The following is a 12,106-nucleotide window of genomic DNA, read 5'->3' as shown; positions in this document are numbered from 1 at the left end:
ATTAGCAGACTGATACAGACCTCTGTAGCACTGGGCCTTGACTAGTATTAGCAGACTGATACAGACCTCCGTAGCACTGGGCCTTGACTAGTATTAGCAGACTGATACAGACCTCCCTAGCACTGAGCCTTGACTAGTATTAGCAGACTGATATAGACCTCCGTAGCACTGGGCCTTGACTAGTATTAGTAGACTGATACAGACCTCCGTAGCACTGGGCCTTGACTAGTATTAGTAGACTGATATAGACCTCCGTAGCACTGGGCCTTGACTAGTATTAGCAGACTGATGCAGACCTCCGTAGCACTGGGCCTTGACTAGTATTAGCAGACTGATATAGACCGCCGTAGCACTGGGCCTTGACTAGTATTAGTAGACTGATACAGACCTCCGTAGCACTGGGCCTTGACTAGTATTAGTAGACTGATATAGACCTCTGTAGCACTGAGCCTTGACTAGTATTAGTAGACTGATACAGACCTGCGTAGCACTGGGCCTTGACTAGTATTAGTAGACTGATACAGACCTCCGTAGCACTGGGCCTTGACTAGTATTAGCAGACTGATACAGACCTCTGTAGCACTGGGCCTTGACTAGTATTAGCAGACTGATACAGACCTCCGTAGCACTGGGCCTTGACTAGTATTAGCAGACTGATACAGACCTTCCTAGCACTGAGCCTTGACTAGTATTTGTAGACTGATATAGACCTCCGTAGCACTGGGCCTTGACTAGTATTAGTAGACTGATACAGACCTCCATAGCACTGGGCCTTGACTAGTATTAGTAGACTGATATAGACCTCTGTAGCACTGAGCCTTGACTAGTATTAGTAGACTGATACAGACCTGCGTAGCACTGGGCCTTGACTAGTATTAGTAGACTGATACAGACCTCCGTAGCACTGGGCCTTGACTAGTATTAGCAGACTGATACAGACCTCTGTAGCACTGGGCCTTGACTAGTATTAGCAGACTGATACAGACCTCCGTAGCACTGGGCCTTGACTAGTATTAGCAGACTGATACAGACCTCCCTAGCACTGAGCCTTGACTAGTATTAGTAGACTGATACAGACCTCTGTAGCACTGAGCTTTGACTAGTATTAGCAGACTGATACAGACCTCCGTAGCACTGGGCCTTGACTAGTATTAGTAGACTGATACAGACCTCCGTAGCACTGGGCCTTGACTAGTATTAGCAGACTGATACAGACCTCCGTAGCACTGGGCCTTGACTAGTATTAGTAGACTGATACAGACCTCTGTAGCACTGGGCCTTGACTAGTATTAGTAGACTGATACAGACCTCCGTAGCACTGGGCCTTGACTAGTATTAGTAGACTGATACAGACCTCCGTAGCACTGGGCCTTGACTAGTATTAGTAGACTGATATAGACCTCCGTAGCACTGGGCCTTGACTAGTATTAGTAGACTGATATAGACCTCTGTAGCACTGGGCCTTGACTAGTATTAGCAGACTGATACAGACCCCGTAGCACTGGGCCTTGACTAGTATTAGTAGACTGATATAGACCTCCGTAGCACTGGGCCTTGACTAGTATTAGCAGACTGATACAGACCTCCGTAGCACTGGGCCTTGACTAGTATTAGCAGACTGATACAGACCTCCGTAGCACTGGGCCTTGACTAGTATTAGTAGACTGATATAGACCTCCGTAGCACTGGGCCTTGACTAGTATTAGTAGACTGATACAGACCTCCGTAGCACTGGGCCTTGACTAGTATTAGTAGAATGATACAGACCTCCGTAGCACTGGGCCTTGACTAGTATTAGTAGACTGATATAGACCTCCGTAGCACTGGGCCTTGACTAGTATTAGCAGACTGATATAGACCTCCGTAGCACTGGGCCTTGACTAGTATTAGCAGACTGATATAGACCTCCGTAGCACTGGGCCTTGACTAGTATTAGCAGACTAATGTAGACCTCCTTAGGGCTGGGCCTTGACTTGTATTAGCAGACTGATATAGACCTCTGTAGCGCTGGGCCTTGACTAGTAAGAGCAGACTGATACAGACCTCCGTAGGGCTGGGCCTTGACCTAGTAATATCAGACTGATATAGATGTACGTAGCGCTGGGCCTTGACTAGTAATAGCAGACTGATATAGACCTCAGTAGCGCTGGGCCTTGACTAGTAATAGCAGACTAATATAGACCTCCGTAGCGCTGGCAGGAACTAATGGGGATCCGTAATAAACCCCAGGAAGAGTAGCTGCTGTCTTGGCTGGAACTATTGGGGATCCATAATAAACCCCAGGAAGAGTAGCTGCTGCCTTGGCAGGAACTAATGGGGATCCATAATAAACCCCAGGAAGAGTAGCTGCTGCCTTGGCAGGAACTAATGGGGATCCATAATAAACCCTAGGAAGAGTAGCTGCTGCCTTGACAGGAACTACTGTGGATCCAGAGTAAACCCCAGGACGAGTAGCTGCTGCCATGGCAGGGAACTAACGGGGATCCATAATAAACCCCAGGAAGAGTAGCTGCTGCTTTGGCAGGAACTAGTGGGGTTTCATAATAAACTCCAGGAAAAGTAGCTGCTGCCTTGGCAGGAACTAGTGGGGTTTCATAATAAACCCCAGGAAGAGTAGCTGCTGTCTTGGCAGGAACTAATGGGGATCCATAATAAACCCCAGGAAGAGTAGCTGCTGCCTTGAAAGGAACTAATGGGGATCCATAGTAAACCCCAGGAAGAGTAGCTGGTGTGCCTTGGCAGGAACTAACAGGGATCCATAATAAACCCCAGGAAGAATAGCTGCTGCCTTGGCAGGAACTAATGGGGACCCATAATAAACCCCAGGAAGAGTAGCTGCTGTAAATGAAATTAACCATTTGAGTTTTTATTTAGAAAGAAGTTGCATTTTAAGAAACTGGAAAACATATCAAGCAAGTATTTTTATATTCCACAGGTATTATCAGATTAACTGTTTTGTACAGATAATTAAATCAGACTCAAGTTACAAATGCTGGTGAACACTCAAATACATTTAGTAAAAAATATGTCACCAAAGTAGTGCCAGAAGTCACAGCATTTACCAGTCCTGTACTAGCAAACCATTAGTCTCTAGCGAGGGGAAAAACCTGCAGCACCCGACACCCCCAAACCATTAGTCTCTAGTGAGGGGAAAAACCTGCAGCACTCCGACCCCCCCAAACCATTAGTCTCTAGTGAGGGGAAAAACATGCAGCACCCCAATCCCCCTAAACCATTAGTCTCTAGCGAGGGTGAAAACCTGCAGCACCCCGACCCCCAAACCATTAGTCTCTAGCGAGGGGGAAAAACCTGCAGCACCCCAATCCCCTAAACCATTAGTCTCTAGTGAGGGGAAAAACCTGCAGCACCCCGACCCCCTAAACCATTAGTCTCTAGTGAGGGGAAAAACCTGCAGCACCCCGACCCCCCAAACCATTAGTCTCTAGCGAGGGGAAAAACCTGCAGCACCCCAATCCCCTAAACCATTAGTCTCTAGCGAGGGAAAAACCTGCAGCACCCCGACCCCCTAAACCATTAGTCTCTAGCGAGGGCAGCACCCCAATCCCCTAAACCATTAGTCTCTAGTGAGGGGAAAACCTGCAGCACCCCGACCCCCTAAACCATTAGTCTCTAGCGAGGGCAGCACCCCAATCCCCCTAAACCATTAGTCTCTAGCGAGGGCAGCACCCCGACCCCCAAACCATTAGTCTCTAGCGAGGGGAAAAACCTGCAGCCCCCGACCCCCCAAACCATTAGTCTCTAGTGAGGGGAAAAATCTACAGCACCCCGACCCCCTAAACCATTAGTCTCTAGCGAGGGCAGCACCCCAATCCCCCTAAACCATTAGTCTCTAGCGAGGGGGAAAAACCTGCAGCACCCCGACCCCCTAAACCATTAGTCTCTAGCAAGGGCAGCACCCCGACCCCCCAAACCATTAGTCTCTAGCGAGGGGAAAAACCTGCAGCGCCCGACCCTCCCAAACCATTAGTCTCTAGTGATGGGAAAAACCTGCAGCACCCCGACCCCCAAACCATTAGTCTCTAGTGAGGGGAAAAACCTGCAGCACCCCGACCCCCTAAACCATTAGTCTCTAGCGAGGGGAAAAACCTGCAGCACCCCGACCCCCCCAAAACCACTTCCCACGGTTATGTAAATAGCTACATTAATAAATTAATACATAAATAACTAAAGGATAAATACAGACATAACTTGATGTAGTATTCAAAAGATATACTATATCTTTATAAAACAACTTATTGCCCCTGAACATGATAAACTTGTACTGTCTCTCTAGACGAAAGACATTTGGCAATTTACTCAGTCACATCCACACACAAAAAAACATTAAAAAAGTGAAGAAACTTGTAGTATTGATCACACATTAGATACACAATCTGTAGATACATGCCAAAACTCATCACATCTTACTCAGGCAACAATAATCATTGAGATGTATCTGGTCTGTACAATATTTTAATGTGGATTCACACCCTTGCATACAGATGTTTGGTGCCATCGGAGTTGTGTGAGTTGCTACTTGGTATTAAATTCAACCTGTTTACCATTTATTGTCCTGATTGAAGTTGAGGTATTGGTCCGTGGAAGTGGGTGATCACTTATTGCAGTGGCACAGTCTGGTTGTACGGTGTAGGGAGGTGAAGTTGCCCCTAGATGCTGATATTGGGTCAGTTCTGGATTTTTGTCACTAGTAGTTAAAATTAGAATTGGGGGAGCTGATCCTAGATCTGTACTGAGGGGAAACTTCACCCTGGAGTCTGGTTGTACATCCTGGTCCTCAGACCAGAACACTGTCCTCTTCTTAGATCCACTTCTCCTCCTCCTCACCCTGGAGTCCACAGAGAGAGTAACACTAGAACCAGTCATCTCCCCAATCCCAGCCTCAGACCCAATCCCAGCCTCAGACCCAATCCCAGCCTCAGACCCAATCCCAGCCTCAGATCCAGCCCCTTCACAGACCACTGTCCTCTTCTCAGATCCACTTCTCCTCCTCCTCACCCTGGCCTGTCTGGGGTGCCTGACTACTGTCGATGCCCTTGGCCTGCTGGTGGGAATGAGGGGGCCAGGGTTACAGATGCTAGACCCTGCCCTCACGCTCTCTCCAGCCCTCTCCCTCACCCTCTCCCCAGCCCCAACCCTCTCCCCAGCCCTCTCCCCAACCCTCTCCCCAGCCCCAACCCTCTCCCCAGCCCCAGCCCCAACCCTCTCCCCAGCCCCAGCCCTCTCCCCAGCCCCAACCCTCTCCCCAGCCCCAACCCTCTCCCCAGCCCCAACCCTCTCCCCAGCCCCAACCCTCTCCCCAGCCCCAACCCTCTCCCCAGCCCTCTCCCCAGCCCCAACCCTCTCCCCAGCCCCAGCCCTCTCCCCAGCCACAGCCCCAACCCTCTCCCCAGCCCTCTTACTAGCCCTTGCCCCAGCCGCAGACCATGCCCAAGCCCCAGTCCCAGACCCAGACCCTGTCCAGTGCAGTCCCCTGCCAGTCCCAGACCCGATCCCAAAACCAGCCCTCTCCATAGCCCTTTCCCAAGCCTCACACCCAGTCCCTGACCCTGACCCTGACCCTGACCCAGACCCTGATCCAAACCCAGTCCCTGTCCCTCTCCTTCGCTCAGATTCACTTCTCCCCCTCCTCCTTCTCACACTACTGGAGACTTCATAGAGGGCACCACTAGATCCAGACCCAACACAATTACATCCTCTGGGAGTCCCAGTCCCTGACCCAGACCCTGACCCAAAACTGGGGTTCCTGACTACAGACGATGACCTCTGCCTTCTGGTAGGACTAATGGCTACAGGGTTACGGATGTTCCCAAAAGCCTGCATCCGTTTCAGGTGGCCAATCCCCATGGCAGGGCTCCCACAACTCTGACGCCCAGAGGCCTTCTCAGCAGAGTGGACCCGACTCTCACTGTAGCTCCTCTTGGGGAGAGAGACACGGCCCCGGTGGTCAGAGAAGGGGTTGAGGCAGGGAGAGGTGTGTGAGCGGCAGGCCCCAGTACAGGGCGGGTAGCGAGCGTGGTAATGTGTGCAGCCAGACAGCGGGGCAGAGGGAGACAGGGAGGAGAGGAGAGTAACAGGGAAAGCTCTCTGGCACTGGAGGATGCATTTGGGAGAGCTGAGTCTCCCGTGGAGGGAGGGTGCACCATGGTGGGAACAGTAGCGACTGGTTGGAACAGAGGACACACTCCCACTCTCCTCCTGGACCGTCTGGATCCGAAGCCACTCCAGCAGCAGTAGCTGCTCCAGGTACCTGAATCCAGCCAAAGTGTATTTGTCATATGTACAGGATCCAGCATCGTGTACACAGTACAATGACATGCTTTCCCTCAAGCTCTCCTCTCAAAAAGCTACATATTCAATAAAGAAAGTCTTTAAAAAAGCACGATAAGAACACTATGGGCCCGATTCAGACAAGTTGACTTGTTTATTTTTATCCTTTATTTAACTAGGCATGTCAGTTAACAACAAATTCTTATTTACAATATCGGCCTAGGAACAGTGGATTAACTGCCTTGTTCAGGGGCAGAAAGACAGATTTTTACCTTGTCAGCTCGGGGATTCAATCTAGCAACCTAGCAACTATTCGGATACTGTCACCACTAGGCTACCTGAGTCAAAAAATGTTGACTTAAGTCCATGTTTTATTGACATAAGTCCATGTTAAGTCAACTTATCTCAAGTCTGAATCGGGCCCTATGTCAATAAAAATAAGTAAGAAATCATAAAAGAACACATCGGTATAAAAGTAATGTTCGTAAAGTAAGTAGAGTACCTGTCCAGCGCCATGCCTGCAGGTCTGGAGCGGGGGGGGTGTCTTCCCTCTGGGTGGAGAAACACGGCCAGCTGCCGGAGGCTCCAGGAGTTGAAGGGTGGAGGGAGGAAATCTGGGTAGCTGAACAGACCAGGGGCGTGGCCTCGGGGTCCAGGGAGATCAGGTTGGAAGTCATGGGGAAAGATGACCTCTGGACGGAGGTCAAGGTTAGGGGGGGAGGGTGGGGAGGAGAGGAGAGGGAGCCTCTCTGATTCAGACAGGTCTGTGTCTATGTCACTGTATATGTCCCCTTCTCCCTTCTCTTTCCCCCCTACATCCCCCTCTACACAACCCAACCCCCCAGACACCTGGGCTGTCCTCTGGCCCACAGGTACACCTCCAGGCAGGACCTGGGAGCTATGGCTGGAGCTGTGGTTGTGAGGAAGGGACACAACTTGTCTACTCCTCCTGGAGACAGTCTGCTTCTGTTCCCTGTGATGGCTGCTCTGAGCCTCCCTCTCCTGATCCTCCCTCCTCTCCTTCTCCCTCTGCTCTCTCCTCTCCTGCTGCTCTCTCCTCCTGCTCGTCTCTCTCCTCTCCTTCCCATCCAAAGCTGATAACAGGGGCAATGAAGGAGGCTCCAACTGGCCCTGAGTGCTGAAGTAACAGACACAGTTAGAACATCTCAGACATGGTCATATAGAATGATACAGGGTGATACAGGATGAGGTAGTATGAGAAACTAGCTCACCTGAGTTCAGAGGTGTTGGTGTTGTGTTTGACTGAAGGAATGTTTGGTTTGTGCTTCTGTCTTCTTTGCTGCTTCTAAGATCAAAAACACAGTGAAGACCCAGGTCAGTACCCTATTCCCTATGGGCTCTGGTCAAACGTAGGTCATTAAAAAGGGAACAGGGGGCCATTTTGGACGCAGGCCTTGATAATAAAACTGCAGCTTTTATGACAGTCATGCTGATATCCTTTCAAGCCTAAAAATAGCTAAACTACTGGGATTTACAGGATCTCTGGGCCCCAGCTCTCAGACAGTATCTCTGGGCCCCAGCTCTCTGACAGGATCTCTGGGCCCCAGCTCTCTGACAGGATCTCTGGGCCCCAGCTCTCTGACAGGATCTCTGGGCCCCAGCTCTCAGACAGTATCTCTGGGCCCCAGCTCTCTGACAGGATCTCTGGGCCCCAGCTCTCTGACAGGATCTCTGGGCCCCAGCTCTCTGACAGGATCTCTGGGCCCCAGCTCTCAGACAGTATCTCTGGGCCCCAGCTCTCAGACAGTATCTCTGGGCCCCAGCTCTCTGACAGGATCTCTGGGCCCCAGCTCTCTGTGCCCCAGCTCTCAGACAGGATCTCTGGGCCCCAGCTCTCTGACAGGATCTCTGGGCCCCAGCTCTCAGACAGTATCTCTGGGCCCCAGCTCTCTGACAGGATCTCTGGGCCCCAGCTCTCAGACAGTATCTCTGGGCCCCAGCTCTCAGACAGTATCTCTGGGCCCCAGCTCTCTGAAAGGATCTCTGGGCCCCAGCTCTCTGACAGGATCTCTGGGCCCCAGCTCTCAGACAGTATCTCTGGGCCCCAGCTCTCAGACAGTATCTCTGGGCCCCAGCTCTCTGACAGGATCTCTGGGCCCCAGCTCTCTGACAGGATCTCTGTGCCCCAGCTCTCAGACAGGATCTCTGGGCCCCAGCTCTCTGACAGGATCTCTGGGCCCCAGCTCTCAGACAGTATCTCTGGGCCCCAGCTCTCTGACAGGATCTCTGGGCCCCAGCTCTCAGACAGTATCTCTGGGCCCCAGCTCTCAGACAGTATCTCTGGGCCCCAGCTCTCTGACAGGATCTCTGGGCCCCAGCTCTCTGACAGTATCTCTGGGCCCCAGCTCTCAGACAGTATCTCTGGGCCCCAGCTCTCAGACAGGATCTCTGGGCCCCAACTCTCTGACAGGATCTCTGGGCCCCAGCTCTCTGACAGGATCTCTGGGCCCCAGCTCTCTGACAGTATCTCTGGGCCCCAGCTCTCAGACAGTATCTCTGGGCCCCAGCTCTCTGACAGGATCTCTGGGCCCCAGCTCTCTGACAGTATCTCTGGGCCCCAGCTCTCAGGCAGGATCATGTCAATAGAAAGACTTTTTAATATATACATTGTTAATGTCATATTTTTCCTATGGACATGAGGACCTACCTTGTCTGCTGACGGGGTGGGAATGTGAGTGTTGTCCACACTTGGGATCATCATCTGGGGATGCAAAGGCTTCTTTTGGGTCGTCATTCTGGTGCTATTCAATACATTGGATTTAGGCATAAAATAGTGTATATACGCTATGCTAGGGCAAAATGTATGAAAATGAAACTAAAACGACTAAGCTTGAGGTTTGAATAGCCGAAGTATAAATAGGAAAGAAGCACAATACATTTGAAGCTTATTTTTACATTGGTAATATGCTCGATGTATGTAGGTCCGGTCTTAACTGCTATTTAGAACAGAACAGATACTACTACCTCGTCACATGTTTGTCGGTCCATGAACTTTTGGCCCATTCCCGCTCCACCCTGCTAGGGAGCTTGTTGCGTCCAGTTGCAGCGCTTTGCTGCACAACAGTCCCCATCCTGGGTTACGACCGGAGTCCATCCAATAAACGAGAAATAATCTCAGAGATTAAAGCTAATTTAAAATAAAACATGGCCCAGTTTGAGAGAGATAGAAATTCAGCAGTGTATCAATAATGCACTAGATATAATATAGCCTACCATTAATACAATTATTCAAAAACGAAATACAATCAGATGAAAAACGAATAGGCATATGAACCGATCAATGATTTCAACCTTCGCGTGTAAAGGAAAATAGCGGACTGTAAACCTAGAATTAAAGACCCGTTTTGGTCTTCTACATTTCGATTAAACAGCAGCGGCTGTTTTTTAGGATCTGTCCGATTATAAAAACGGACAAAATATGAATACATGTATCCATGCGATGGCGTACAAAGCGTCTTCCCTTGTTAAGAAAGCTATTATAATTTCCCACAAATTGCATGTTTTTATTCTATGCAGCGCCTGCACAATACTCATTTTCGCTATTTTCTACACTTCTTGTTGCGACCAGCTGATTTGTTGAACGCCTGCAAAGCTTTGTGGGTAATGTAGTGTCTACGTTACACAACACATCTTTACTACAACAGGTTTTAGAAACGGCTATTTGTGTGGTTATTTGGCACTCTAATGTGTAATATCGCCATTATCAGTCGCTATAAGAGAATGGTGCACAATCATTCGTTTTTTCACGATTTTATTTTCCTAAATGTAGCCTATAGACGTTTTACTGTTCCCCTGTCCCAATAACATGTTAAAAAAACACGAATGACATAATACAGAACATGCTAATGTATGCCTTAGGGACGACGACAGCCAGACAACTTGCTATTTATAAAGAGTTTCATTCCAAAATGCTCTATATCCATTTTCAGAAATGTTAGTAAATTAGCTTTTATTGTTTCAAGAAATTATGAAAGAGTTTGGTGTGTTTTCAGATGTTTTTTTTTTGCAAAATACAATATATCTGCCTCACTTTTAGAGATTTTTTTTTTTTTTTAATAAGTAGTACAGCTGGGTTTTACACAGTCAAATGTAAGAAATAACTTCTTTTTTTTATAAAGAACAGTGCAAATATTTAAAATATATTCAATACAGTAATATGATAACAGATATGCATGTAAAACATTAAAAAAATAAAAAAACATGTAATTTAGCAGATGCTCTTATCCAGAGCAATTCACAGTCAGTCAGCACATTGAGGGCAGCCTCACAACAACCAGTGAGAGATATGGGTGGCATGGGCAGCCGAGCAGGGTGGCATCTTGCCGGGGGCAGCATGGGCAGCCGAGCAGGGTGGCATCTTGCCGGGGGCAGCATGGGCAGCCGAGCAGGGTGGCATCTTGCCGGGGGCAGCATGGGCAGCCGAGCAGGGTGGCATCTTGCCGGGGGCAGCATGGGCAGCCGAGCAGGGTGGCATCTTGCCGGGGGCAGCATGGGCAACCGAGCAGGGTGGCATCTTGCCGGGGGCAGCATGGGGCGCCCGCACCAAAAAATAGATACAGTATGGTTGTCCTTGTTCAATAGAGCCATTGGACTTGTCTCAACGATGTTCCTATCTTCTAGGACATTGCAGGACATCTAGTTTGACTCAATTATCCTGGCTTTGTAAATACCACAGCCTGACAGGAGGTTCCTTGTACTTCCTTGTTCCTACCCTCAAAGGCAGGCTTTTCAAAACAGGGGTGGTACTAGTTTTCAGGTTCATGGAAGCACCATGACTGAGGTGAATGTTCAGTCTCCTATTGACTGAGGTGAATGTTCAGTCTCCTATTGACTGAGGTGAATGTTCAGTCTCCTATTGACTGAGGTGAATGTTCAGTCTCCTATTGACTGAGGTGAATGTCCAGTCTCCTACTGACTGAGGTGAATGTTCAGTCCCTTATTGACTGAGGTGAATGTCCAGTCTCCTATTGACTGAGGTGAATGTCCAGTCTCCTATTGACTGAGGTGAATGTTCAGTCTCCTATTGACTGAGGTGAATGTTCAGTCTCCTATTGACTGAGGTGAATGTTCAGTCTCCTATTGACTGAGGTGAATGTTCAGTCTCCTATTGACTGAGGTGAATGTTCAGTCTCCTATTGACTGAGGTGAATGAAGTTAGAGCAGCAAGGTGATAATGGCTGGAGAACATTTGGCTTGTTTCTGCTTTCTCCTAATTGCATTTTAGAGTTTTTAAATGGTTTAGAAATGCAGTTAATGAGCTTCAATTTAAAAAATAATTAATTGGAGGGGCTGAGGTTCAAATCAAGTCAAATCAAATTTTATTTGTCACATGTGCCGAATACAACCTTACAGTGATATGCTTACAAGCCCTTAACCAACAATGCTTTAAGAATTTAAGAAAAAAATATTATAATAAGTATTAAATCAAAAATAGAAAATAAAAGTAACAAATAATTCAACAGTAGCAATGAAATATCAAGTGAGGCTAAAAACAGGGGGTACCGGTACAGAGTCGATGTACAGGGGTACCGGTTATTGAGGTAATTGAGGTAATATGTACAGTACATGTAGGTAGAGCAGCAGAGGGAGCAGTCATGTGGTTGTTGTTAAAGCAGCAACGAGTGAGTAGTTATGTGGTTGGTGATTATAATTGTAAGTCCTGAGGCTCAGAGCAGCAACGAGTGAGTAGTTATGTGGTTGGTGATTATAATTGTAAGTGCTGAGGCTCAGAGCAGCAACGAGTGAGTAGTTATGTGGTTGGTGATTATAATTGTAAGTCCTGAGGCTCAGAGCAGCA

The 12,106-nt window shown here is 48.6% G+C and overlaps 1 protein-coding gene across 1 annotated transcript; it reads right to left on the bottom strand.

Annotated features, from left to right (window-relative positions):
• Positions 1-4,990: 4,990 nt before the first annotated feature.
• On the bottom strand, positions 4,991-9,872 carry LOC112237602. The gene is made up of 6 exons (XM_042304877.1): positions 9,274-9,872; positions 8,957-9,050; positions 7,521-7,594; positions 6,791-7,426; positions 5,359-6,268; positions 4,991-5,062 (listed from the first exon to the last, which is right to left on the bottom strand). Exons 1-6 carry the CDS (start codon positions 9,378-9,380, stop codon positions 4,991-4,993), a joined length of 1,893 nt encoding a protein of 630 aa, XP_042160811.1. The 5' UTR covers positions 9,381-9,872.
• Between the last annotated feature and the right edge of the window lie 2,234 nt (positions 9,873-12,106).

The sequence above is a fragment of the Oncorhynchus tshawytscha genome, linkage group LG02, assembly GCF_018296145.1.
Source record: "Oncorhynchus tshawytscha isolate Ot180627B linkage group LG02, Otsh_v2.0, whole genome shotgun sequence".
Classification (NCBI taxonomy): domain Eukaryota; kingdom Metazoa; phylum Chordata; class Actinopteri; order Salmoniformes; family Salmonidae; genus Oncorhynchus; species Oncorhynchus tshawytscha.
This window is presented reverse-complemented; position numbering and strand designations above follow the sequence as displayed.